At 40.6% G+C, this 25,383-nt stretch overlaps 1 protein-coding gene and 1 long non-coding RNA gene across 4 annotated transcripts in view; one reads left to right on the top strand and one right to left on the bottom strand.

Annotated features, from left to right (window-relative positions):
• LOC108519251 (uncharacterized) overlaps positions 1-14,308 on the top strand; it is a 39,992-nt gene extending 25,684 nt beyond the window's left edge. Inside the window, exons 3-4 of the long non-coding RNA XR_001882587.1 lie at positions 3,886-3,969; positions 14,167-14,308. This is a non-coding gene — a long non-coding RNA (uncharacterized LOC108519251). The remainder of the gene's footprint in view (positions 1-3,885; positions 3,970-14,166) is intronic.
• TTC17 (tetratricopeptide repeat domain 17) overlaps positions 1-25,383 on the bottom strand; it is a 155,151-nt gene that overhangs the window by 65,267 nt on the left and 64,501 nt on the right. For all 3 annotated transcript variants that reach the window (XM_017858095.1, XM_017858094.1, XM_017858096.1), the window contains exon 16: positions 25,175-25,361. In XM_017858095.1, coding sequence (XP_017713584.1) covers positions 25,175-25,361 — 187 coding nt within the window. The remainder of the gene's footprint in view (positions 1-25,174; positions 25,362-25,383) is intronic.

A 25,383-nucleotide genomic window follows, 5' to 3' on the forward strand; every position in this document is an offset into this window, starting at 1 on the left:
GAGAAGAATCAGGGAGAACAGGAGGAATAAAAAAAGAATAAGAGGTTTATGTTAGGGTATTTCTTGGAAGTAGGCATCAAAATGATCACATAAAAGCTACATGCTTTAAGATTAGAATTGTGAATACTAACTTTCTTACAATAAACTATTAAAAACAGACCAGTTTGGCCAGGTGTGGTAGCTCACGCCTGTAATTCCAGCACTTTGGGAGGCCGAGGCAGGAGGATCATGAGATCAAGAGATCGAGACCATCCTGGCCAACATGGTGAAACTCCGTCTCCACTAAAAATATAAAAATTAGCTGGGCATGGTGGCGCATGCCTGTAGTCCCAGCTACTCAGGAGGCTGAGGCAGGAGAATCACTTGAACCTGGGAGGCGGAGGTTGTGGTGAGCCGAGACTGCGCCACTGCACTCCAACCTGGTGACAGAGCGAGATTCCTTCTCAAAACAAAACAAAACACCCAAAAAACCAACAACAACAACAACAACAAAAAACCAGACCAGTTTAGGATTCTGATATGATTTGCATACATAGCTTGGCGATAGTTGCATTGCCTAATTTTTAAAATTACTCCTTCCAGTTTCTAAGGGTAAATGAAGTATTTCAGAAGAACTTAAAATTTCTCTTCTTTAGACTACAGTATAGGTCTGCTCCAGCTCAAAGGGGAACTAAAAAAAGTTGCCTTTGTGGAAAAATATTGTCTGTTTCCCTGGCAGAGGTCGGAATGATATTCTCATTAAAGAAACACAGGAAAATATTGGAGAAGGAAAAATGGAAAGATACCTGGAAAGTAGCAAGTCATCTTCTATGCATAAGACTTATTTTTTGCTGACACAAAATGGGGAGATTCTATGACTTACACTAACCTTGAGAGGTATGATTTTTCTTTAAAGGAACAACAACACTATTTAAATCAAATGCTTTAGGTAACAAGGTCCCAGGTGAAAATGGAAAACACTTTTCTGTGTAATGCTGTTACTTGCTTGCAAAACATTTAGCATCTAATTCAAATCCTGACAGTTTGGTTTTTCTTAGAAGTAAGAGACTACAAGACTATCAACTAAGTGTAAAACTCCAAAAAAGGTATTTCTGATTCTGGAACTACTATGAGATCCTAGTATATTAACATTCTTTTCTACACTAAGAGTATCTCCTGCATAAATAGGGTTATTAATAGTAACCTATCCTATAAGGGTGTTTGGAAAAACAACTACATATTTAATATACCTTGTCAAAGTAAAGTCTCCTGAGGGGTAAAGGCACAATTTATCATGTGGCTAAACAGTTTTTCAAAGTATACGAAGTTCTCAGGATCTCCTATCTTCTCATCTTAATTGTTTACAAATTGCTAGAAGAGTATTTTCCACTTTCCAATTAGAGTTGGGTAAACACATATTTGTTAAAAATAATTCTTACCTTCTAAATCTCATATATTGGTAGAGATTCCTGGTTGGGTAACTTAGGATGCTTTTTGGTTAGTTATAATAAAGAAATGCCACAAATGAATTGAGCGGCATCAAAACTTGGTAAGAGCCAAGTAACTAAAGCCAGCACCAATGATAAAATCATGTGGTTCTTTTAGCATTAGAGCAGTGGTTATAGGTACAGACTGGGGCAAGACAAGTTACTTTTACCTTTTTGTGAATCAGTTTCCTCATCTACAAACTGAGTTTTTTGTTTTTGCTTTTTAAGAGGTGGGGGTCTCACTATGTTGCCCGGGCTAGACTTGAACTCCTGGGCTCAAGTGATCCTCTTACCAGTCTCCCGGTGTGTGCCACTGCAGCCGGCTGCAAATTAAGCTTAATAATAACATCCATTTCATTAGGTTGTTGAGAATTACATGCAAAGAGCTAGACCATTGCCCAGCACATGGTAAGATGCTAATATTATTAGCCCTGACTCCCTGAAAAGCTGCACTGGAATAGTAAGTTATCCCAATGTAATCTTTTTTTTTTTTTTTGAGACGGAGTCTCACTCTGTCGCCGGGGCTGGAGTGCAGTGGCCGGATCTCAGCTCACTGCAAGCTCCGCCTCCCGGGTTCACGCCATTCTCCTGCCTCAGCCTCCCGAGTAGCTGGGACTACAGGCGCCCGCCACCTCGCCCGGCTAGTTTTTTGTATTTTTTTAGTAGAGACGGGGTTTCACCGTGTTAGCCAGGATGGTCTCGATCTCCTGACCTTGTGATCCGCCCGTCTCGGCCTCCCAAAGTGCTGGGATTACAGGCTTGAGCCACCGCGCCCGGCCCCAATGTAATCTTTTTAAAGTAAGGCCTTTTAGTTATAGCCAACTCAGAATCTCTATATATGATCAATTAACCAGCTATTAGAAATTATCAGGGTATTCATCTCACGCCAGTTAGAACGGTGATCATTAAAAAGTCAGGAAACAACAGACGTTGGAGAGGATGTGGAGAAATAGGAACGCTTTTACACTGTTGGTGGGAGTGTAAATTAGTTCAACCGAAGACAGTGTGGCGATTCCTCAAGGATCTAGAACCAGAAATACCATTTGACCCAGCAATCCCATTACTGGGTATATACCCCCAAGGATTATAAATCATGCTACTATAAAGACACATGCACACGTATGTTTACTGCAGCACTATTCACAACAGTAAAGACTTGGAACCAACCCAAATGCCCATCAATGATAGACTGGATAAAGAAAATATGGCACATATACACCATAGAATACTATGCAGCCATAAGAAAGGATGAGTTCATAATCTTTGCAGGGACATGGATGAAGCTGGAAGTCATCATTCTCCACAAACTAACACAGAAAGGGAAAACCAAACACTGCAGGTTCTCACTCATAAGTGGGAGCTGAACAATGAGAACATATGGACACAGGGAGAGGACCATCACATGTCAGGGGGTGGGGGGCTAGGGGAGGGGTAGCCATTAAGAGAAATACCTAATGTAGATGACAGGTTGATGAGTGCAGCAAACCACCGTGGCACATATATACCTACGTAACAAACCTGCATGTTCTGCACATGTATTCCAGAACTTAAAGTATAATAATAATAATTTAAAAAAGAAGTTATCAGGGTATCTGTGTAATTTCAACTTTCTGTGTGTGTACGTTTGTGTGCATGTATGTAGGGGATACTGGAGGCAGTGTAGAGTCCATTTCTACCAATCTTTTAGAAGAAAGCAGCAATTAATTCAGATCAAACTCCTTAGCATATCTAAGCCTCAAATTATTTAGTACACTTAGAAATTAGTCTCACAGTCGGCTCTGTGCTCTCTAAAGGACATTTTAATAGACAGACTGCCTTACAATATGAAAAAAGGCTACAGGTAACATGCTACCTAAAGTCATTTACCTCTTTGCTGTTCAATAACTCCCTCCCTCTAGGTTTTTTGTTTTTTGTTTTGAGACAGAATTGCTCTGTCACCCAGGCTGGAGTGCAGTGGCATGATCTGGGCTCACTGCAACCTCTGCCTTCCAGGCTCAAGCCATCCTCCCACCTCAGCCTCTCGAGTAGAGACAGGGTTTCAGCATGCTGCCCAGGCTGGTCTCAAACTGCAGAGCTCAAGTAATCTGCCCTCTTTGGCCTCTCAAAGTGCTGGGATTACAGGCATGAGCCACTGTGCCCAGCCCCCTCTAGTCTGTTAATCTTATTTCAGTCCTTCCCCAAACATACTTTTTGCTTTCATACAGTAAATATAAGTTATATTCTTATGCAATTTATTATATAAATAATTTCTAAGACATAAATAATAAACTGATTTGTAATACGAGCTGTAATTCAAAATTTAAGGAAAAGATGTTATAAAAGTGGTCTTTGTGAAACAGTGGAATATTCTGTTTTCCTACCATCCCTGCTTGAACAGGCTTATACTATACTCTACGGTCTCCTTTCTTCTGCCTTTCAGAAAAGTTACCCTACAGGAAGCATTCTGATATATTCAATTAAAGTACCTAGGTGGAAAATACAGACATCATCATCCTTTTAACAGGTATGAGTGACTTTTTATATAGTATTTTCTCCTTACCTTTCTACCCAACTGCACTCAAAATTATGCAGTTAAAAATGATTTCTTTTGGAAATAGGTAGCTTAAAAACACATGGTGACTGTTTCCTTTTATTATAATTTAAGTGACCTAATAACACTATTTTGTATTTATCTCTAGTAAAATATAATCTATCTTTTAGAAGAGATAGCAAAATGCCATGAAGTGAACAAAAATATATCTTTCAGTTGTTCACCACTGTCATACAAAATTACTTAAAAATATTACCAGGAAGGTTTTACTACAGGTGACATGTGGGACTTTGGTACCACACAGAGTAACAGGTATAGCTGAGGAAGAAGGAGACCTTACTGGGAATAGATACCTTTATGATTTTCACCTCCAGAGGTTATAGCAGAGTCTAACAGACCTTTTACCAAGAGGAACACTTCCATGGTATAAATTCAAATCCTGCCTCAGTTGCAGCCTTACCGTACAAACTTGGGCAAATCAATTTACATCTCTGTGTCTAGGATGTTTTACTCTGAAAGGGAGAGACAAACTACTGTCCTACTGTCAGAGGATTCTTGGGAAACATCGTTAATGAAACCACTGCTAATATAAGCATACAGAACCTGAATCTGGGTGAAACCTAGGTTGCCGATGACTACACCTGAGAGACAAATGAAGATGCCTCACCTCCTCTGCCCTGTTTTATCCTCTATTTGGAAAAGAAAAAAGAAATTATTTGAAAAGAAATAATGGCTCCTTAGACCTGTTCTCATTCAGTAATTACTGCTGAATGAAATTCTTTGCAGAATGTTTTAAAATAATGGTTATGTACTGACTGACCTCAAAAGTATAATGGCAGAGAGAAAACAGACCATATTAAAGACTTGAAATCAGCACTCTCTCCTGGTGAGGTGATTAAGTCAGAAGAGTTTACAGGAAAAAGAAAGAAAGAAAGAAAGAAAAGTATGTGATTCCGAAATATGAACGTGTGTGTGTGTGTGTTTCCCTTTTACTACATATCCTGGAGTTGAATTCTATCCTGGGAAATACTCTGTTCACACATAGTCATACCTGGAACTTGCTTTGCCCAAGAACTTAGAGCTGAATTGATTTCTGCAGACCTATATGCCCCTGCATCCCACATGCCCTGCCTCCTTTTAGAATAGAGAAAGGAGAACTGGCTATAAATCTGGCCCCTTGGTCTTGCCATGTAGCCTTCTCTTAAATGACTAAAGCACAGGAAGCAACGTCAGCACCAGTTGAGACACAGATACCACGACATGTAGGCTTCATTTTAATGAAGAATCCAGGCTTTCAGCAGTTATAAGTGCTTCTAGAAAGGTAAATGATCAGAGTACATATCTAAAGCAAATTTAAAATTCATTGTAAGTTTACTATGAGACTTTTCCATGCAGAAATTATATTGAAAAATAAAATTAACTGACATGGCTATTTTTTTTTTTCATTTAAATCTCTGGCTTACTTCAGCCTAGGGAACTTTTCTTTAAGCAAGATTACCAGGGAAACAAATTCAACAGACTTCCTGAGACTGACCCATAGTGTTAGTTTTCAATGAGGGTCAAGAGAGACATTAGTTTATAACTTTCATTAAAAACAGGAGGGACTGAAGGTGGGACAATACGGGCCACTTGTTAGATGTGTTAGCTCCTAGTGGACCAGCAAGACAATACAATTCCATTTTTCTTCTCCCTCTTACAGTGGGAACTGTAGACTTTAAAGGAGATTTGTATCTACTTATGTATATTGAGGGGGGTTTCCTAGGAAAGCACTCTGGGCAAACTTTGGGTAGGTACAAGTTAATTACTCTTTATTACATTTAATACTTAGTTACCTGAGTAGTTCAGACTTGAAATATCATCAGCTACTTTGCCATTAAAGAATATTCTATGTGCTAAATGTTGGGGGGAGAGTATGGAATGCTTGGTGAGCTGGGGTATGCAGGTGAAAAAAGGATAGGTTTCTGTACTCAAGGAGCTAGGAGAGTCTTGTTAGAGAGTTGTGTGATGTACACAGATAACATGGCAAGTCAAAGGAGCCAAAGGAGAGTCACAGTTAAATTGTCTGATTACACGTTACTTGTAATCAGGAGATCAAGTAAGGCCTATGGTGGAAGTGGGTCTTGAAAGATGGGTAAAAATAGTACTTTTGTGTGGATGTGCTGTGGGAAAGAGCTGGAGAGTTATGGGATAGAGCTGCAGAAAGCAATGTGTGCTAACTCATCAAACTAGCAAAGCAGGATGTATGTAGTCAAGAAAACTACCCGCAATAGCATCATTATTTGGTACCAAGATTTGGTACGATTTCCATGGATTCTGCAAAAGGCAGATGTCATAAAGTTCTTATAGTCAGTGACTTTAAAATACAACCTATCTTTCTGATTCCATCACACACTCTTACAGTGAGTCTGCTTCACTCAGTTCTTAAACTTAGAACAAGCCTACACAGTTGGAGGGGGCTTAGATTTCCTAGCTACCCACAACCGGTAGTGTTTACTATCTGCCTCTCCTTTTTCCTGCTATGAGTGGTCACCTGCTGACGCAGAGGAAAGTGATCTAGTAGGAAAACCAACAGACTTGGTTTACATAACAAGTATGATATTTAGGCCAACCAAATGTCCTTTGCATTGGTATAGGTAATAAGTGTATTTAAACCAAAGCTTTAAATATGGTATTGATGTTTAAAACTTACTAGCAAACTAGACTTGGTTTAGGTAGTAAGTATGATATTTAAACTTACCATTGGTATAGGTAATAAATTTGATATTTAAACCAACAGACCTTGCACATCGAACAACTCTCTAACAAGACTCTCCCAGCTCCTTGAGAGCAGAAACCAATCCTTAATTATGCCCAGCACTTTTGGGGCTTATCAGGCTTGCCTTTTTCCCCTAAAGCAAGGATACAGAGCAAGGCTGAGGCTAATGAAGTTACAAACGCTATTTTGTCTTTTTTTTCTCCTCAAATTAAATGAATTACAAGGACAGTATCTTCAAATGAGAACTCAAGATCCTAGTTATTCCATAATTGATCAAAATTTGAGTCTAGTAATACCTCATAGGTCCTAGATAGAAGGAAAAAGATCAAGCACTAGGAAATGTCCTTTGCATTGGTAGAGGTAGCAAGTATGATATTCAAATCAAAGTTTTAAAAATCCCACTGAAGTCCCTCTATCAAACAATGTTATGAGCAGAGACTTGTGGATGGATCTCGGTAATAAAGCTTTCTAATTGCCTGATTGCAGATCCTGCCTCAAGGGTATGGAATTAAGATAGGCACTTTAATTTGAACGCATCTACTTACACCTAAGTAAATATGGCCAAAGCATGATCAAGGGGAAAGTGAAAAACACATGATGATATCATGTATTTTTGTTACATATTGTTTCCTCTTGCTTTATGCCACCAAATGAAAGTCACCTGGGAGCACTCACCTCAGTGGCCACTTTGCAGGTAATAACATGGTTTCGAGGATCTTACTCAGTCTCTCCCAACTTTCAACATTTATGGCTTTTAGCCAGTGTACTGTGAGAGGGGTGGTGAACTGATTATTAATTTGTTCATATTAGGTTTTTCTCCAGCTGTATTTCTCATCATCAAGCAAAATAGGGCTTTATTATTAGAGAGGTGCAGCAGGAATCAGAAAACTTGCTTGACAGCAGTACCCCCTCAGCTGCCATGGACCTCTAGCTCTTTTTCCTGAAATGTACTTAGGCAAATTGTGCTTATTACTTTCTATAGTCATCTCCCTGTATATTTGTGACCTGACTGGGTTATTAACAAAGCCCGACAGCTAAAGAGGATTAAAGGATGGCAAAATTTGAATGACAAATTTAGGTTTGTTCCTATAAAAGGCAACTAAACAGGAAGACAAATCCAAAGCTATGGTCTTTTCAATATCTGTGAAACGTGATTTAAATTTCTCCTGCATCTTTAAAATAATAATTAAATAAACTTTGCTGGTTAGGGAAAAGTAACAGATTACTGAGATTTTCCTGGCCAAAGAGTGGCTCAGTATGAAATAAATTCAACCATTAGTAATAAATACTAGTGATGCAAGAGAGAAGGGGGAGAAAAACTCAAACAGCATACACATGTACACTTACATATGGCAGGCATCCTCAGTCTTACATATTTTAAAATCTCACAAATGCTCTTTTCTAATGATTATCAGACTCACAGCTTTATATCCATCAGGTCATGGAACTGAGTAGAGATCACCCAATGATTAAATTTGAAAAGGGGTTTACATAGTTGGTGCTGTTTTAAAAAAATAGTCTAAAACTAGGAACCCATTTCAACTATCTCAAAGCAAATGTAATTTTCTGAGGCACAAACCACTTAGAAATGTTAAAAAGAACCCGCTCTACCAACGTAGAATAAGTTGTCTGTGTATTTTGCCAATTAGAATAATTTTTTCTTATTTTTTTTTTAGGAGACAGGTGTCCCATCATGTTTCCCAGGTTGGGGGGCAGTGGTGTGATCAGTGCTTCGTAGTCCTGGTCTCCAGTGATCCTCCCACCTCAGCTTTCTAAGTAGCTGGGACTACTGTGCATGCCCCCCAAGCCCAGGTAGAATCACCTTTCTGAATGGAGAAGAGTTGTATAAATGCTTGCTACCTAAGATGGCAAAGCTTAACATTATGTAAACTGAAATGTCTCCAAAACATCTAGAATGATGAAGGAAAAACTCAAGATTTAGACAACGTCCAATGAACTTGCCTAACTCACTACACACAAGTGTACATAACAAGAAGTCAGTCCCCTTCAGTTCCTGTCAGGAGAATGAAATACAACTGCAGCAACAAACCATATTAAAAATACCTTGTTCAATGAGTAGCGGGCTATAAAAAACAGATCCCCTCTTGCTTATAGAGCTTAGACTATCTTTCTGAGAAATGCCCTATTTCTTCAATCACCCATCAAGGTTTTCTACTATTTTATTAAAATACACAATTAACTTTTGTGTTTCTTTTTTTTTTTAGACGGAGTCTCTTGCCCAGGCTGGAGTACAGTGATGCAATCTCAGTTCATTGCAACCTCCACCTCCCGGGTTCAAGCAATTCTCCTGCCTCAGCCTCCCCAGTAGCTGGGATTACAGGCATGCATCACCACACCCGGCTGATTTTTGTATTTTTAGTAGAGAGGGGGTTCTGCTATGTTGGCCAGGCTGGTCTTGAACTCCTGACCTTAGGTGATCTGCCCGTCTCGGCCTCCCAAAGTGCTGGGGTTAGAGGTGTGAAGCCATCATGCCCAGCCACCTTTTCATGTTTCTAACAAATAAAGTTTTTTCAGAAAGCTTTCCTCATTTGTGTTCTATTATTATTACATGTTTTTTAAAGAATGATTCTTGGCCAGGTGCAGTGGCTCACACCTATAATCCCAGCACTTTGGAAGGCTGAGGCAGGTGGATCACCTGAGGTCAGGAGTTCAAGAGCAGTCTGACCAGCATGGCGAAACCCTGTCTCTACTAAAAATATAAAAAATTAGCCAGGCATGGTGGTGGGCGCCTGTATTCCCAGCTACTGGAGTGGCTGAGGCAAGATAATTGCTTGAACCGGGGAGGCGGAGGTTGCAGTGAGCTGATATCTAGCCACTGCACTCTAGACTGGGCTACAAAAGTGAGACTCCGCCTCAGAAGAAAAAAAAAAAAGAAAAAAGAATGATTCTTGGTATCATCTCCTATTTGCTTTAAAGTTATTTTAGTCACTAAGTAATAGGATAAAATATGAGCTATATTTTAGAAACTATGCTAACAGCTCTAAAAGTAATTCAATTACATATAGAGAGCTCACTTTAACACTTCCATTATTCTAAAATTTATTAATGTTGCTTTGGTGTAGATATTTCCCCATTTAAAAAAATGCTTTTGATAAAATGAAGTCACCAATAATTTCTAAACTGTTAAACCCAGAGCTTCCCACAGTTTATTCATTTACCAATGACTATCATGACTTTTCCCTAGCTAGCAGTATCATTACTTACATAATTTTTTTGAATCAATCTAGAGTTTAATCTTACACTTATTTAGGTTAAAAGGGAAAATCATTACCATTTTTCATAAATCACAGGTTTTACGTACCAGTTAAACATTTTTCTAATGCCCATCAAAATAAATCATAAATATTAAAAGTAAAATACCAACTAAAAGCTTGCAAATGAACCAATACAGGACACACTACTATTGTCCTCTTTGTCCTTCTCCAACCCTCTGTTCTTCTAAACCTCATGACCCTGCTCTTCCAGTGCCTCTATTTAGTCACTCTTTCACTGACTCTGTTCCTTAAATGTTAGTATTTTCTAAGATTCCATTCTTGGCATTTTCTTCACATCCGGCACATTCTGAGGGAATCAGAGGCATCTCCAAATGAACATGTCTATCACTGAACTTGCTATTCCCAGCACAACATCAATGCATAGATGATTTCTCCTCTGTATTCCCATTCTTTTGAGACGGAGTCTTGCTCTGTCGCCCAGGCTGGAGTGCAGTGGCCGGATCTCAGCTCACTGCAAGCTCTGCCTCCCGGGTTTATGCCATTCTCCTGCCTCAGCCTCCCAAGTAGCTGGGACTACAGGCGCCCGCCACCTCGCCCGGCTAGTTTTTTGTATTTTTTAGTAGAGACGGGGTTTCACCGTGTTCGCCAGGATGGTCTCGATCTCCTGACCTCGTGATCCACCCGTCTCGGCCTCCCAAAGTGCTGGGATTACAGGCTTGAGCCACCGCGCCCGGCCTGTATTCCCATTCTTAACAACACTGACATCTATCCAGTTACCAAAGTTAGAAACCTCTCTAGTTAATTCGCATTCTGAGACAACTGTTTTCAGCCTTTCCTCTCTCATCAAATCTCCAACATTCTCAGTACCTCTTCATTCTCATCTGACAAGTCACCTCATATTTTGCTGAGAAGCAATCAGAAGTCCCACCATGAAATCTTTCAACATACCTATAACTTTACTTATATATCATCCTTGTTCCTAAGGACCACTCCTACATTTGTGCCTTAGATTTCATCCCCTCCTGTCTACTCAAGAATTCTGCTTCTACAGTTAGCCCTTTGCTGCATCTTCAATTTTTCCCACTTTGCTGGATCATTCCTACTGAAACATGCTGCAGTGCTTTCTACTGTTAGAATAACAAAAACAAATACCTTCAATCCCACAGGCCCCTCCAGCTATATCCCATTTTCCTGCTCTTCACTATAGCAAAACTTAAGAGTTGCTTGCCATCCTCACTTCCTCACCTCCTTCAAAACCGATTTCACACAAGCTTTTACAAGATTACCAACAATCTCCACATTACCAAATCCAGTGGTTCATTCTCTGCCCACATCCAGCTCAATCTCTCAGGATACAGCATGCTGGTACAATAATAATGATATGCTTGATAACCCCTTAAAACATTTTCTTCACTTGGCTTGTTGGATAAAATACTTGAATGGTTTTTCTACTAGCTTACTGGCTAATCCTTTATTGCTCTTTTCCTTCCTGACCTTTAAATGTTGGCTAGAATACCCTAGTAACTGATTTTTGACCCATTTTCCTTTTTATAGTAATTACTGCTGTAATTTAATCCAAGCTAATGACTTAAAAAATGCATATGTCCATGACTCGTAAATTACGATCCTGGTCTCTTCCCTATCATAAAACTCATATATCCAACTACCTATTCAACATCTCTACTTGAACACTTAAATTTCAACTCAAATTTCAACTCAAATTTCACATGTCCAAAACCAAACTTGTTTTTCTCCCCAAATCTGCTCCTTTCTCAGATGTGACTATCTCATTAAATAGCACCACTATTTACCTGATTGGTCAGGTTCCAAATTTAAGAGTCACCCTTGTCCTCTGTTTCTTGCATTTCCCATATCCCTTTCTAGTAGTGTCGTGTTGGTTCTACTTTCAAAATATATCCCAAATATGATCATTTCTCACTTTCTCCCTGTCCACCCCAGTGGTACAGGCTGATATCATCTCTCACTGATATTTTTGTAATAGCATCCTAACAGATCTTCATGCTTCTGCTCTTATCCCACTAGTCTATTCTCAACAGAGTAACCAGAGGAATTATGTTAAGATGTAAATCGGTTCATTTCAGTCTTGCGTTCAAAATCTTCCAAGTCAGCAGTCCCCAACCTTTTTGGCACCAGGGGCTGCTTTCGTGGAAGACAATTTTTCCAAAGACTGGGGGCTGGGTGGGGATGGGGTTTGGGGATAATTCAAGCACATTACATGTTTTGTGCACTCTGTTATTACATTATAATATATAATGAAATAATTATACAACTCACCATAATGTAGAATCAGTGGGAGCCCTGAGCTTGCTTTCCTGCAACTAGATGGTCCCATCTGGGTGTGATGGGAGACAGAGACAGATAATCAGGCTTTAGATTCTCATAAGGATCATGTAATCTAGATCCTGCACATGCATAGTTTACAATAGGTTCATGCTCCTATGAGAATCTAATGCCACCACTGAGAAGGCGGAGCTCAGGCAGTAATGCAAATGATGGGGACTGGCTGTAAATGCAGGTGAAGCTTTGCTTGCTGGCCCACCACTCACCTCCTGCTGTGCCGTCCAGTTCCTAGTCATACTAGGAACTGTATGACTAGGTTTCTCTTAGAAGAAAAGCCCAAATTATTAAAATGTTCTGCAAGGCAGTAAAAAAAGTGGCTCTATGCTCCACCATATTTATCTCCGTTTTCATCTCCTACACCTCCACCACAGCTGGAGAGCCCTCCTTGCTATTTCTTGCATGAACCTTTGCAATGCTATTCTCTCTGCCTCCACAATGCTATTCTCTCTGCCTCCACAATGCTATTCTCTCTGCCTGAAATGCTTTTATGCTGTATGTCTGCATGGCTTAGAACCTCTATCCTCCCTCAAGTCTATGTTCAAATGTCACTTTCTCAGTGGGGTCTTCCTTAATGACCCCAACCCCCTGAGCACTCACTTTCTAGTTAAATGATTATGTTTATTATCTGCTGTCCGTTTCCCTCTACTAGAACGTAGCTCTGTAAGAGCTGGAGGTATTTTCTGTTTGGTTTCCAATTCCTAGAATAGTGACTGGCATATAGTAGATAAGTGTTCATTGAATGAATGAATGAATAAACCACACCCAGCTTCCTTTCATTGAAAGAAAACAAATTGTTGCTTTAGAAGATTATATCCTCTATCAAATTTCATATTTCTTAAATATTATTTGGCCAGGCTAACAACCTATAATGACTGGATGAATAGCTGTGAAAAGATCTCAGGCAAGGGCCAACAGGCTCATTCTTTAAAATAAAACAGGTTTTTTTTTTTGGTATGCAGGACAAAAAATTCACATTAAAAACCAACAAATATATATAATGTCTTTCAGGGGCTGAAGTATAAAACCATTGGTCATCAGAATCTGATAATACTGTCTCTAAGTTGTTATAAAAACCAAAATATCCCTTTTGTTCATAAAAGCTAAATGCTGGAAATCCCAAAAGAAAAATACTGTCTACTAAGCTAATACTACAAAAGTACAGCCATAAGATCTTCCATGTAAAATAGAAGGCTATGTGGCAATCTAATGATGCAAGATTCAGAAAAGATCAGGGTGATATGTTAAACTGAGAGATCATTTTAGGTATGCTCTTGGGGTTCATTATGACTGCCTCCCATAATCTAGTTTACATCCATGTTTCATGTAGGAATGTATCTCTTTTGAGAGATGACATAAAAAGTGTAGTGATTATACTGCTTTCATAAAATGTACCAGGCATCTACAAATATGAATTCTTTCAATCTTTCAATCATGGCAGTGGAATAATTTATGACTGGCTAAAGGTAGAAGAATTATGCATAGGAACCACACTGGCCCTGGAAGACAGAGGACTCACATTTTAGTTTCAGCTCCACCAATGATTGACTGTAATTTGAGTAAATCACAACCTTTGCTTGTAGGTTCATAAATACAAAAATTATTTTTCCTATTCTCTCCTCTATCACAGGTTAAATACATGTTAAAGATATAAGTTAAAAAATTGTTAACCAAATAACTATAGCCCTTTTAAGTAAAGAAATAACACATTTAGACACATTACATACACAGAAGTACATTTGGTTTTGTTGTAGCATATACCTGCATCTCAGGATTTTAAAATCTGCAATACATTAACCAAAGTTTTAATTCTTTTTACAGAAATAAATGGAGGCGACCTAACTAGTAGCATATTTAACATGCTGTAAGAGTCAGATGCAGTGGTACACATTTGTAGTCCCAACTGTCTGGGAGCCTGAGACGGGAGGACTGCCTGAGCCAGGAGTTAGAAGCTATGGTGTACTATGATAGAGCCTGTGAATAGCCACTGCACTCCAGCCTGGGCAACACAGTGAGACTCTGCCTCTAAAAGAAGTGCTATTAAAACTGGGTCTATAAGAATATCTTTTTTAAAAAAGCAGATACCTTCACTAATTCTTATAAAAGAATGTAAAAAAAAGTGTGATAAAGCAAAGATCCTTAATTGCAGGCAGTATATATGCTGGATAATCCACTGGAGGGCAGCAAAATGCAGGATTTCTTTTCCTTCGACATCTGAACTCTGTAAAATTGCTTTAAGCTGCAAGTTATAAATCTATAAAAATTTAGGTTGAAGAACACAGACTAAAACTACAGACAATGAATGAAGTTATAAAAGGAGATATGATTTACATAAATAGATGCTATAAATACAGAAACACTGTGAAGAGAAGACAAGATAATCCATCTGCACATTGGAATAGATATTAAACCTCATGTACATGATTTGAAAATTCTACTTTTTTCTCCAGAGACAAAAGCTATCAAATACGTATGAGAGAGAGAAACTTGCAGACAATTACAGGAACACCTAAACATTAAAGTCTGAGTTCTTCTGCATAACATTTATTCATACTTTCTAAGGATCTGGGCCAATTTTTTTAAGTGGGCATGTGCCTCAATTAATTAAGAAATGACCAGAGCTCAGAAATCTTGGGTTTAATGCTTAATTATATGCTGTAAAGATCAATGTTGCTGTTTGTGGCATAAAAGTCTAATAAATAGAACCTACCATTGGTTTTATGCTAATATAAGAAAAATAATAAATATAGATTATTAAAAATAAAGTAAAATCACATGTATCAAAGATATAGTAAGACGGTGTAGATTACTTTAGTAGTAGAAAATATCTTTGCTAAATGTAACTTTTAATTTGCAGATTAGTATTTCAAAATATTTTACAGTAATAAATGCTTGGAAAATCCACTATCATGCTGTAATGCCACATCAATGTATTTGTGGACTTTTCTACAGATTCAATATTTAATCATTTTGCTCATGTTATTATTAAAAGTTATTTTCCATTTTTTAGAGAAGATAACCTTTACTGTTTCATAAAGTTTCATTCTCTGTGACACTTTTTTATTTGTTTCCAATTTCAACAAAAAAAGCTGTTACTTTTCAATTAGTGTTGAGGCACCTCTCACAGACTTTTGCTTTTCATGCAGAAATGTCTATATTTCATCTATTTTACTTTTAAAAGGACGAAGTTGTTATTGAAGAATGAGTTTGCTACAGTAACCAATTCAGTTCTGCTTAAGTTAAATAAAATTGTAAAACGACAAGCCTATAAATGTGGAAAACAGTAGGCATTTTTAAACTGCCCAAACAAGATGTTTAATTGAAACTGAAAGCACTAACTTTTACAGTCAATTCAAGAGTGGGCAAGTAAAAAAAAATCAATCTATTAAGTTCTCCTTCACAGCATCCTTGAAATGGTAGTGATATAAAACTACCTATAAAAGACCAGGATTTATGAAATTGTTTTCAAAAGAGGGAGAGATGAAGATGATAAACAGTGGCTATAAGAACACATGCATCTAACAAATGGCAGCCAATACATTGATTTCTAGGTTAATAAAAGTTTGAAAACACTGTCAGATAAATAATGCTTCACTGATCAATACAGTTAAGTCTTTATAAGTACAAAAAAATTTTTTAGCATAGTGATTGTGTATTTTTAAGTTGAACAAAACAGTATTTAAAAGTAATAGAATAAATTACCTGCATAGGCATTCCAAGAAACACAAACTAAAAATCTGCATGAAAAAATTCCATGATTATATATGAAATAACAAAATTCTTGCTAATGTTAAACTGCCCATCCATTTACCACTAGGTCATACTATTTAAGACATTATTACTATAGTTTCTGTAAAAATAATTATTTATTCATTTTTCTTTTTTGAGACGGAGTCTCGCTCTGTCACTCAAGCTGGATCGTGCAGTGGCACGATCTCGGCTCACTGCAACCTCCGCCTCCTGGGTTCAAGCCTGAACTTCAAGGCTGATTCTCCAGTCTCAGCCTCCTGAGTAGCTGGGATTACAGGCATCTGCTACCACACCTGGCTAACTTTTGTATTTTTAGTCGAGACGGGGTTTCACCATGTTGGCCAGGTTGGTCTTGAATTCCCGACCTCAGGTGATCTGCCCACCTTGGCCCCCCAAAGTGCTGGGATTACAGGCGTGAGCCACCATGCCTGGCCAAAAATTATGAATTCCGTGACCTGGCCAACAATTATCATGAATTCTGTGACTATTACATGGAAAAAGAATCATAAGCCTTGTCACTCTCTTGACTGTATTGTCATAATAAAAACTTAAAACAGATTATGTCAGACAAGATAACTTATAAAACTTACTTTAATATTGCAAAAATGAAAAGGGAAACGGCAAACAGAATCATCTGATTTCACAAAAGGTAAAGAAATCCTAATCATCCATCAGAGGGTTTTTTCCTGTTTTTTTTTTTGTTGTTGTTGTTTTGTTTTAATCAATTATTTAGCAAAGCTCAGAGATAACTAGAATAGATGCAACTGTTTAGATTTCAAACATAAGTTCCTGGTTTCTATCAAGGTGTTTGGCTTCTTTCAAATTTTAGCTTTTCAAAGCTGCAACTCAGCAAAGTAACTATGAATGAATGAGATCACTTTGGAAATAAGCAACTCAAAATCATTGTCAAAGAAAAACACAACATTGAAATTGTTTCGCTGCTACTAATGAATTTTTAAACCTAGAAAATGTTATAACATACATATCCATTAGGAGGTAACAGTATTTATTTAGGTGTTAGCAAATGTTGGATTCTTCTCTAATTCATATCAGAAGGATTTTAAGTCTACCAGCAGTAATAGACTATTAGCTGTTCTTAGGTAACCTACGACATTTGAAAGATCACAGCATTCTGAGAATATGCAGAAGAATTTTAAAAAAAAGAAGACTGCAGAGTATTTTCCAGGATTAAGTAACTTCTTCTGGTGGCCTTAGTAAGTTTGAGCAGACTTTCTAGCTAAATTTCGTAAATTCATTAATTACAATGTAAAAGGCGCTAAGTATTTTTTATGGATGAGCTCCCTCTGAAAGAACTATTATAAAAAAGTTGTTTCCATGTCAAATTATTTTCTTTTATTGTTATTATATTTGACCCAATAATATTCTTTGAATACTCTGGACTATCAGATACCACAGCTCTGAGAAATATCTGCTCCAAGTTATTAGTTTCCTGGACCAGTTGAGGTTACATTCTGGGGAAAAAGTTCAAGACAACTGTATTCCATCTCTTGACATGAGTGACATGAACTAAGAATACATTTCAAGAAACTGAAATACTAAATAAGAACATGTGAAATTAATGCCAAGGAGAAGACTTTTTAGAAAAGGGTCACTACATGTATATAGTGACAAAACCCTTCTCAAAAACAGAAATAAATTCCAACAGAGTTGAGGGAGATGATAGTAAATAAAGAAAATACGAGATTCTATTAATATAAAAAGCTCATTGAAAAGTAAAATCCTTTTTATAAGGCTGTTCTTAGGTAACCCACAACATTTAAAAAACCACAGTGTTGCAAGAAGATGCAGTAGAATTAAAACAAACAAACAAAAAGACTACAGCATATCTTCCAGGATTAAAAAGATAAAAATTCACAATTTACACCTTTAAAGTTCTGAGCACCTTGTATTCACTATGAATTTCTAATGGCTTACTTTTAGCCAGTATCTACTATATGGTAAGAACAATGCAACTATTATGTATCCATAAATATAAAAAATTTAAAAATAAAAAAGAAAGTAATGGCAGAGCTACAGCTCAAACATGAATCTGTAAGATTCTAGTGCTAGCCACTCCACTCTACCGCCTTGCTGTACTGTTTTGGGACTTTGGCATTCATAAAAGAACTTTAATGCAGATTGTGCTCAACACTGATTCACAACTGAGCTACAGAGTTATATTGCTGGGAGATTCTTGGTTTCTTCAGTAAATAATTGGGCTTTGATATTTAAAAGGCAAGCACTACTTACTGTCTGTCATTCTATTAAAATTGTAAGGCAGTCTGGTATAGTGAATCAACAAAACCACTTCTGGTCCCAAATCTACTAATAATTATTGATGTCTTTTAGACAAGTCACATAAATAAGTGGATGTTGGTGACTTCTTCGGCCCCCACATTCGTGGACCAGAGAACCTCACCCGAGAGCTCCTGCGTGACGTCCCTGGCCCCCCACACCTGAGGACCAGAGAACCTTGCCCGACAGTGTGTGCATATTTGCAATAAAGGGCTGCCATTTTCTTATGTACTTTGGCCTCATGTTTAATTACTTAGCTCTACTAAATTAAGTTACATTAAATTAAATTAAGACAGGTGGTGCCGAGACCCGGGAGGAGACCCCTCCTCAGGGTCCCCCAAGGTCCGAGGAGCCTCCTCCTTCCACGCCGGGGATGGACCAGGACCTAGACATCACTTTCCACACCTCCAAGTCTCCTAGGGGTTAGTACCTCTTGCCTCCCTCTCATACTCCTTGGTCAGAAGTCCTGCGCAGGCCCAAGGCTTTTTGGTCACCAGGTGACCCATAGGAGAGTTCCCAAAAGTAGAGACGTCTGCCCAAAGGAACTCTATTCCAGTCCGCGTGAGACCCGTCCAGGATGGAGATGTCCACCTGGAGGTAATCTCCATTCCGGCTCCAGGAGCCATCCGGTCTCTAGTGGCTCCAAAGGACGCTTTGTAGCCAGATAGAGTTCGGTTTCCGCCTTCTGCGAGAGAGAGGCAATGGGAAATCCCCAATCCAAAATACCTAGAGACACCCCTTTAAGGTGTCTTCTAGCTAATCTCAAAACTTTACAATTAGAGCAAGATCTTAAACGAAAGCGACTAATTTTCCTCTCCACGGTGGCATGGCCGCAATACAAGTTAGATAATCAGTCTCAACGGCCACCAGAAGGAACCCTTGACTATAATATTTTACTTGATTTGTCTAATTTCTGCCAAAGGCTAGGAAAGTGGTCAGAAATCAATTATGTCCAAGGCTTTTAGGACTTGTGCTCTCGCCCGGACCTGTGCGCCCAGTGTTCAATGGCCCAGGTGTTGTTAGCAAAAACCCGGCCCTCGGCCCCCACCTCAGCAACTGAGGAGGACTCCACCTCCATTTCAGATGGGGCCGAAGGCAGGCGACCTCCCTCCTGACCTTCCAACGCCCCCATGGACCTCCCACCGCCCCTCCCGACGCCCCTCCCTCAGCCACTCCCCTTGCCCCTCCCTATGCACTTCCCACCGCCCCTCTCGACACTCCTCCCTCAGCAGCCACTCCTCTCACCTCTCCCATTGCAGCCCATACCCGTTCAAAGACTACTATACCAAACCTTACAAATCAGCCTTCCACTAACCAACCTAACCCTGCCTCCCCTACCAATCTACTGGCCCCCCTCCGAGAGGTCGCCGGAGCCGAAGGGCTAGTTAGAGTCCATGTCCCTTTTTCCTTGGCTGATCTCTCCAAAATTGAACAACGACTTGGTGATTTCTCAGCCAACCCCACGCAACATTCCAAAAAATTTAGGTACCTTTGTCAGGCATATAATCTAACCTAGCATGACTTACAGGTCATTTTGTCCTCCTCCCTTAACCAAGAGGAAAGAGAGCGCATTCTCGCAGCCGCCAGGCAAAATGCAGATCAATGGCATTTAACCAACGCCACCGTCCCGTTAGGAGAGATGGCTGTCCCGTCCATAGAACCAGATTGGGACTACCAACCACAGCAGCCCGGCCGCCGTAGGAGGGATGTTATGATTCAATGTCTCTTGGCCGGTATGCAGGCAGCCTCTAACAAAGTGGTAAATTTTGATAAATTAAGGGAAATTATCCAACACCCAGATGAGAACCCGGCTTCCTTTCTAAATCGCCTTACAGAGGCACTGGCCCAATTTACCCGGCTAGACCTCACTTCCCCAGTCGGGGCAGCTGTCCTAGCCTCCTATTTTATTTTCCAGTCAGCCTCAGATATTCGAAAAAAGCTAAAAAGGTTGAAGATGGGCCTCAGACTCCCATACAGAACCTAGTAAAAATTAGCCTTCAAAGTTTTTAACTCCAGAGAAGCAGCAGCTGAGGCCGCAGAGCTAGACAAGGAGAAAAGAAGGGCTGCGCTTCAGGTGCAAGTTTTAGTGGCTGCCCTCTAACCCGTGTTGCCCACTCTGCCGGCAGGGAAGACACAGGGCAAGTCTCCTAAGGGCTCCTGCTATAAAGCGGAGACCCAGGACACTAGGCAAACCAGTGTCCCCAGGCCAAGCCAGCCACTCCATCTCATCCATCCTTTATGTGTGGCACAACCGGGCATTAGGCAAAACAGTGTCCAAATCCTCACCTGCCTACCACGCCGTGCCCAACCTGCCAACAGGAAGGACACTGGAAGTCTGATTGCCCCGCCAGCAAGGCAGGCATTGCCCCTCAACGTGGTGCCTCTCCTCGAGGGTCGGAAGGCTCCTTCCAGCTCCTACACCTGGACGACGACTGACGGTGCCCACACTCGGAGACCCCGGTCACCCTTGCCGAGCCCAGGGTAACGCTACAGGTAGCAGGTAAGCCAATTTATTTTCTCCTCATTACGGAGGCTACCTACTCAGTTTTGCCATCCTATAGTGGACCTAGCCAACTCTCCACTATTTCAGTAGTAGAAGTGGACAGTAAGCCATCTAACCCTCGCCAGACCTCAATGTTACACTGTTGCCTAGACTCAATGTTAAACTGTTGCCTGGACTATGCATGTTTTGCCCACTCTTTCCTCATCATGCCCTCATGTCCCACCCCCCTCTTAGGACGAGACATCTTAACCAAACTCTCCATAGAGACATGTCAATCGTGGGTAACCCTACTTCCCCTTGCCCTTACCAGACTACGGGCAACACCTAGAAGCCCTACAGGCCTTAGCCCATTTGAACTGGTTTATGGGCGCCCTCTTGCATTATGAGAACTTCCTATTCTTCCCACACTGTTGACACCCTACTTGCCCTATCTCTCTCTCTTAAGACAATTACTTAGAGAACACGCCGAAAGGTCACTTCCCCCACCTACATAAGGAAATCCAGACACCCCCTCGGCCCTTTCTCCAGGTGACCAGGTTCTACTCAAGGATCTACATGCAAAGGGCCTTATTCCTAAGTGGAAGAGCCCATATACAGTAATTCTTACCACTTCTACAGCAGCCAAGCTTTTAGGTCACAGTTCCTGGGTCCATTTTACCCAGTTGAAGAGAGCCTAGTCCCCTCAGGCTAAGTGGCAGTCCACCCAACTGTTGCCCACCCGTCTAAAAATAACCAAGATAGAAACAGGCTAGATGAGCCACACCCTCCTCAAATTTTCCTGTTTCCTCACTATTCTTCATCTTAACTGACTTTTCCCTCACAAACCCCATAGATACCCTCCTCCCTGACCCATCCCCCAACCAGTAGGTCTCCCGACTTTTTACTCTCATAGAAGACCTAGCTTGGCAGGGTGCCCTTTGATTTCAGCAATGTTGAACTTACTCTCTACACTTTTGCCACCATTATTATAGTTCACTCTAATCCCCCTAGTTATTCCTACTAATCCTAACTTTGTATCAAAATTTTCTATAATTGAAACCTGGTCTACAGAAAACCAGGTACACTCAGTCATGCAGGGCACTGCAGAATGTCCCCCCCAGGGCTGTCAATCTGCCCTCTCCCTAAACTTTTTCCTAAGTTTCATCACTGGAGGCCTCCCAGCCATATGTTTCTTATATGACCAAACAGAATATAATTGTAAGAACTACTGGCAAAAACCAACCTCGGGTGTCCATACAATTACTGCAAAATCCATCCTTTGTATGACTTCTTTGCACAATCCAAACATAAAAATATGTTTCAAAGCCCTTCGCCAGGAACATATAGTCTTATTATTAATGATCCCTGGGACCCTCAGTAGGCCCAGGGAGTAAAAGGTGGACTATATGCATCATCTTCTTCCTCATATCCCACTGCAACCATCCAGGTAAAGAGAATATATGTTCAGCAAGTACAACTCCCTAACGGTGTACAGACCCTACGAAATTTAACCTCAGCCGTAAAATCTCATGAACAAAAAAATACAGAAGCTGTTAAGCCCCCCAAACCCCTCCTAACAATGAGGACCCATTCTCATGGCTAACACTTATTCACCAGGGACTTAACCCAGGCTGCCGGAGTAAGAAACCTCTCCCAATGCTTCCTTTGTGCTGCACTCGGAAAAGCTCCCTTAGTGGCAGTCCCTCTACCAGCCGCTTTCAATATCACCACCGACTCTACCAGCTCCTCTCAAGCAACATCCTTGCCTCAAGTCCTACTATACCGTAATCCACAGAGTCAAACTCTTCCTTTTTGCTACTCTACTCCCAACTCTTCATGGTGTAATCACACCCAAGCTCCCAAGGGAATCCAGATGGCCCCCGTTGGCAGCTACTTCTGGTTTAACCAAACTTTATCTAAAACTCTTAACCCCACCTCCATCACCCAATCCCTTTGCGTTCCAGTGTCTTTAGTGCCTAGCTTAACCCTATGTAGCGAAGGAGAATTGTCCGAACTAGCTTCTCAGCTTACCACTCCCAGCAATAAAATCCAAAATAGGCCGTTTTTCTTCCCTTAGTCATCGGGGTTTCCCTAGCATCATCCCTAATAGCCTCAGGACTTAGGACAGGGGCACTTGCCCACTCAATTCAGTCCACATGGGCTCTCTCCACTCAGGTCCAGGAAGCCATAGAGGCTTCAGCTGAAAGCCTGGCCTCTTTACAGCATCGGATTACCTCAGGGGCCCAAGAAGCAGCACAAAATAGGCCCCCATTAGATCTTCTTACTGCCGAAAAAGGAAGAACATGCCTCTTCCTAGGAGAAGAGTGTTGCTATTATATAAACGAATCAGGCCTGGTTGACACCAACGTCCAAACATTAAACAAAATCAAAAGGGAGTTTCAACAACTTAATGCCCCCTTAACCCCCGGACCACCAGTATGGCTGCTGCCGGAAGTACAGCAGCTACTTCCATTCCTAATTCCCATACTAATCCTCTGCCTTGCCTTATGTTTTGCTCCCATTTTATAAAATTTCTCCGAGCCAGGGTCCAAGAGATCACCCGAGTCACCTTCAACCAAATGCTCCTGCATCCCTACACCCAACTGCCAACCTCAGACCCTAAGTACGCCCCCTAACAGCAGGAAGCAGCCAGCCAGACAAGGGCGCCCCAAATTCTTTTTTTTTTGAGACGGAGTCTCGCTCTATCGCCCAGGCTGGAGTGCAGTGGCCGGATCTCAGCTCACTGCAAGCTCCGCCTCCCGGGTTTACGCCATTCTCCTGCCTCAGCCTCCCAAGTAGCTGGGACTACAGGCGCCCACCACCGCGCCCGGCTAGTTTTTTGTATTTTTTTAGTAGAGATGGGGTTTGACCGTGCTAGCCAGGATGGTCTCGACCTCCTGACCTCGTGATCCGCCCGCCTCGGCCTCCCACAGTGCTGGGATTACAGGCTTGAGCCACCGTGCCCGGCCCCAAATTCTTATAATCAATAAGAGGTTGGACTGTTTGGGAGAGGGAGAAGGGACAAGATGGAGGAAGGTGAACAAGATGGAGCAGTACCTGTTGTTTCCGGGTTCATCACCAACTTCCCCTCCCCGGGAAAATGCAGCCCACGCCCGGGAAAATGCAGATCAACTGAGCATGCGCCGGTGACCTCAATCTGAGGAAACTGAAACTTACCCGGCCACACCTATGGAGACACCCCTATCACACCCTTATCCCGCCCACTGCCCTCCCCCTTCCAGTACCAATGCATAAAAGTCGGCAGCGGGCAGGAGCCCACCTGACTTCTTCAGCCCCCGCATTTGTGGACCGGAGAACCTCACCCAAGAACACCTGCGCCACTTCCCTGGCCCCCCACACCTGAGGACCAGAGAACCTCGCGGGAGAGTGTGTGCATATTTGCAATAAAGGGCTGCCGCTTTCTTACAAAAAAAAAAAAAAATAAGTGGATGTCAGGTTGTTCTTTGTTTTTAAATATCAAAAGTGAAGGAGTTGAACTAATATCCATGTGATTAAATATTATAATCTAATTTGAATATTAACAAAGCACCCACTGTGTACTCTACAATGGCTACATACTGAGGATCCACACATACGTAAACTGCACCCATCCCAATCGAAGGCAGAGAGTTAAAATTCATTTTATTTTTTCTTATAGTGAAGGTTAAACAAATAGAGAACCAAATATCATGTGATTCTTAGAAAGAAAGTTCTAATAATGAAAGTGTAACAGCTTTAGACATTAGCTTTACCCAGGTGGATATACTTATACACAGGCATATATGCCCATATGTACACTGTGGGAGAGAGTGGAAGAAGGGAAAAATATGCCATTGAATGTCGGGTCACTATTTTAAAGGTAGAGTAAAGGTCTGAATCACCTTCAATGAAAGACAAGGAGCTGTATTTCAGTGACTGAGTATATAGAACTGCTTCGATTCAAATTGTATACTTTGACTTCATGGATAGGAAAAATGTACTTTACTAGGAATGTCAGTTATTATAAAACACCAGAGATTTTAGAGGGAGGGAAAAAAATCCCAAAGCCTATCCATCCCAGTTGAATATACCACGTATTTCAGTCAGCCTTTCTTAACCAGAGTTCTAAGAGAGAATTAAGCCTTAATATCCTAAGGCATCTATAGTAAGTAAGGAATTAACATCTTTTCCTATGCGTCTGGAATTATACTAGTTATCTAAAATCCTTGGGTAAAATACAAAAAATCACTTTCTGTGTTCTTTTGATCAGAACAGGAACTCTGGCTGAGCTCATTAGTTTGTCAGCATTTAACAGCTGCTTACCACTGCAAACAGAAGAAGTGATGTTGTACAGAAAAGGGTAAAACTGCATACAGCGGATCAGCTTCAGGCTGTTTTCACACTCTGGACATTTGGTGGTTAATTTCAAGGCCTGTCTAAAGGCCTCAAGTGCTCCACTGATATTCTTCAGAGCAAGGTAAGCATTTCCCAGGCTCAAAAAGGTCAGAGGCTGAAAAGAAAAAAAAAAAAAA

The sequence above is a fragment of the Rhinopithecus bieti genome, unplaced genomic scaffold (assembly GCF_001698545.2).
Source record: "Rhinopithecus bieti isolate Rb0 unplaced genomic scaffold, ASM169854v2 scaffold_46101, whole genome shotgun sequence".
Lineage (NCBI taxonomy): Eukaryota > Metazoa > Chordata > Mammalia > Primates > Cercopithecidae > Rhinopithecus > Rhinopithecus bieti.